This window comes from Thalassophryne amazonica, unplaced genomic scaffold (assembly GCF_902500255.1).
Source record: "Thalassophryne amazonica unplaced genomic scaffold, fThaAma1.1, whole genome shotgun sequence".
NCBI classification, from domain to species: domain Eukaryota; kingdom Metazoa; phylum Chordata; class Actinopteri; order Batrachoidiformes; family Batrachoididae; genus Thalassophryne; species Thalassophryne amazonica.
Window position 1 is genome coordinate 1 of NW_022986430.1, and position 3,716 is coordinate 3,716.

The 3,716-nt window shown below is 43.9% G+C and overlaps 1 protein-coding gene across 1 annotated transcript; it reads left to right on the top strand.

Moving 5' to 3' along the window:
- The first annotated feature begins 70 nt into the window (after positions 1–70).
- On the top strand, positions 71–1,404 carry sstr1a (somatostatin receptor 1a). Its single transcript, XM_034165693.1, has one exon. It carries the CDS (start codon positions 107–109, stop codon positions 1,247–1,249), a length of 1,143 nt encoding a protein of 380 aa, XP_034021584.1. The 5' UTR covers positions 71–106; the 3' UTR covers positions 1,250–1,404.
- Positions 1,405–3,716: the final 2,312 nt, after the last annotated feature.

Genomic DNA, 3,716 nt, shown 5'->3' on the forward strand with positions numbered 1-3,716 from the left:
TCTCCTCTCCCTCCCCCTCTCTCTCCTCTCCCCCCCCCCGTCTTCACTTGTCTGTCTGTTCCGGTGGACGGATGAGTCTGTCTCTTTGTCTCTGTCTCTCTCCGTCATGCAGCCGAACAGCACTTCTCCTCCTCTCGGACTCGGACTCGGAGGTGTCTCGGTGCAGGAGGAGATCTCGCTGCTGAACGGATCTCTGAACGGCACCGCGGACGCGGACGCAGCGTCGCCGGGCAGCGCGGCGCTGATCTCCTCCATCTACTCGGTGGTCTGTTTGGTGGGACTGTGCGGAAACTCTATGGTCATCTACGTCATCTTCCGCTACGCCAAGATGAAGACGGCCACGAACATCTACCTGCTGAACCTGGCCGTGGCCGACGAGCTGCTGATGCTCAGCGTGCCCTTCCTGGTTACCGCCGCTCTCTTACGTCACTGGCCGTTTGGTTCGGTTCTGTGCCGCCTCGTCCTCAGCGTGGACGCCATCAACATGTTCACCAGCATCTACTGCCTGACTGTTCTCAGTGTGGACCGCTACATCGCTGTGGTGCACCCCATCCGGGCGTCCAGATACCGGCGTCCTACTGTGGCCAAAATGGTCAACTTGTGTGTGTGGATGTTCTCCATCCTGGTCATCTTACCCATCATCATCTTCTCCACCACAGTGCCCAACTCTGATGGCTCCATGGCCTGCAACATGCAGATGCCCGAGCCTGAGCACCGCTGGATGGCTGTGTTCGTGGTCTACGCCTTCCTCATGGGCTTCCTGTTTCCGGTCATTGCCATTTGTATGTGCTACATCCTGATCATCAGCAAGCTGCGGGTGGTGGCGCTCCGAGCAGGCTGGCAACAACGCAAGAAGTCAGAGCAAAAGATCACAGTGATGGTTATGATGGTGGTGACCGTGTTCATCATCTGCTGGATGCCCTTTCATGTGGTGCAGTTAGTTGGCGTGTTTCTACAACGGCGTGACCCTACGCTCAGCCAGCTTGCTGTGGTTCTGGGCTATGCCAACAGCTGTGCCAACCCGGTGCTGTATGTTTTCCTGTCTGACAGCTTCCGCCGCTACTTCCAGAGGACCCTGTGCCTCCACTGGATGGAGGGCCCAGAGGAGCACGTTGACTACATCGACTACTATAGTACGGCCCTCATGAGCCGCGGCTTCAGCCGACACGAATTCCAGCCTGAGAATGTAGAATCCGAGGTGGTGTTCCATAACGGGATGTGTCCGCCAATCAGGATGTCCAACTTGTAGCCCAAACTCCAAACAATTTTGTTTTGGTAGTTTTGATGATCTGAGGTGGTCAAATGATCACAAAGCTTCTTTTAGACTGTAGACCATCAAACTCACTGATCAGTCCCCCAAATGATTAATGACACCTTTTTTTTTAAAATGCATATTTCTGGTTTTCTAGACCAGAATGATCCATTTTATTTGGATCTTTAGTGTCAAGATGCCTTCTGACTTTTTATTTCAAGAGACATGTCAATAGGACAATAAGTCTCTGTTTCTCAAGGAGTGTTGCAAAGACTTTATGGAACTTTGTTCCGTAAAGTGACAACAACATACAGGTTTCTTTTTGAACCAATGACATTTGTGTGTGTGGCACCATTACAAATGCTACAGAGAAATTCAGAATACCAGTCTGGAATGAAAACATGCAGACTGTAGGAACTTCATGCTACCCTTTAAAAGTTCTAGTATACTAGAGTTCTTGGCGAACCTCTATTGTACCTGCATTAATGGTAAATATCCACCAGGTGGAGATATTGCTATATTTCAAGAACCTGGCATACAGGCTGCTGTAGGACACGACAACAATGACCAACCTAACATTAGTAGATAGGCGGACTGAGCTGTGACGACAGCCTTCTTTGAAGAAAATATCTTCACCAGCCAGACCTGGATTTGTTGAGCTTTACATGTGGACACGCATACGAACTCTCAAAGATATCGTTAATGTCTTCATGTAAATTAATTTCATCTAAATGTGTTTCGTGTTTCAAGTTGTGCAAACAAACTTTTCACATGTAGTCCTCTTATGTGTCTTTCGACTGTCCCTGGCTACTCCAGATCATTAGATCCAGTTGTTATTTGTCTCTTGGCTGCCCCCTGGCTGTTCAGGGGCAGATCACTTGTTCCCAAGTGGACTCCTGGCCAAATACAAATCAAATCAGGACCTGTTCTGCTTCACTTTTGAGGTCTTGCAGGATCAGGTGTGCACAGAGTGAGATGGTCGCTTAGTTTTTATATGCAATAAAGGGTTGAACTCCAATAAAGGGTTCAAAACATTTATTTCAGGTACATCACTTTGGGTTTAGAGGTAATCTGGGTCAGATGGGGTTTGTTTGCAATCTGCATGATTGTTTGAGTTTCTGTCTAATCTCATCAAACCTTGTTAGATGAAGGTCTGTTCCCAGACCTCACTGATCAGTAACCAAATTGGTTTCCATGAAACCAGAAAGCCTTTTAAACTTGTTTCAGGGTTTAAGTAAGTTTTTGGTACCAGTTAAACAGATTAACCAACATTTACGATCCAGTCTCACTACACCCTCTACTCAAACATATGGGATAGCCATCACAGAGTGGCAGCTATAGCCAGGTAGGAGTGAGTGAAGGGTTCACAGGGGGTCAATATTTAAAAATGCTCCAATCATATGTAGAAGTATTACATATTATCATATACCTATAAATGATACGCCAATATGATTGGATAAAATACTAAAGAATAAATAGCAATACACCCTTTTCGCAGATGGGTAATATTTTTCATACCACCCGAGTAATCAGCCAATCCGGACAGCGGAGCGGTGCCACGATGAAGAGGCGCGGTCAGAGGAACTGTGAAATACTGGTGAGTCACTATTAATAATTTCTTACGTGTCCAACCTCGTAGGTTGATCGTTAAAATTAAATTTGTTAGGTCATAATTATTTATAGGAAAACGTTCTATTTTTTTCTACTAAGGTTTGAACTTTGAGTGTTTACATGGGAGATAAAGGTGAGAAAATGTTAATGCCTGTTTGAGAAAAGTGTATAAAGTGTGTTGTGAGGGGTTTTACAGCCTTAAAACATCTATAATTATTGTAAAAAATAACACTGACTACTTCACAGATTTTGCCTATCGCGGGTTATTTTTAGAACGTAACTCCCACGATAAATGAGGGACCACTGTATATGATAAAATCGTTATCAAGTTGTTCACCAATGAATATGGATTTTTACACCCTTCAGAAAACCATACAACATTTATCATTCATAGGTATATGATAAAATTGTTATCAAGTTGTTTTACCAATCACTTGGTGAACAACTTGATAACTGATATTATATGTCTGATCATAGAGATTCCAAAAATTCATATCCATGACCAGTGGTGGTTCTACACTGAATTACCCCCTCCGAGTGCCCCCAACCCTACCCCCCCCCAAAAAATTAACAGTATTTTGCACAAACAGCCGTTTTTAATTATTTTATTATTTTTAATATTTTAGAAGTACCACTGCTGTTGCAATTGAAATTGACATAAAAAGACCACAGGCTGCAATATAACATCCATGAATTGCACATTTGAATGAACATGCCGATATTCACTTAACCTAGTTCTGCCAACCGGTCCCACATACCTCAGTTGTTTTAATATTAAACAGAATATAGTGTAAAATATAAAACAATTCATTGTATATTTTGTTATATTAATTATATATTTTGTTGAGCATGT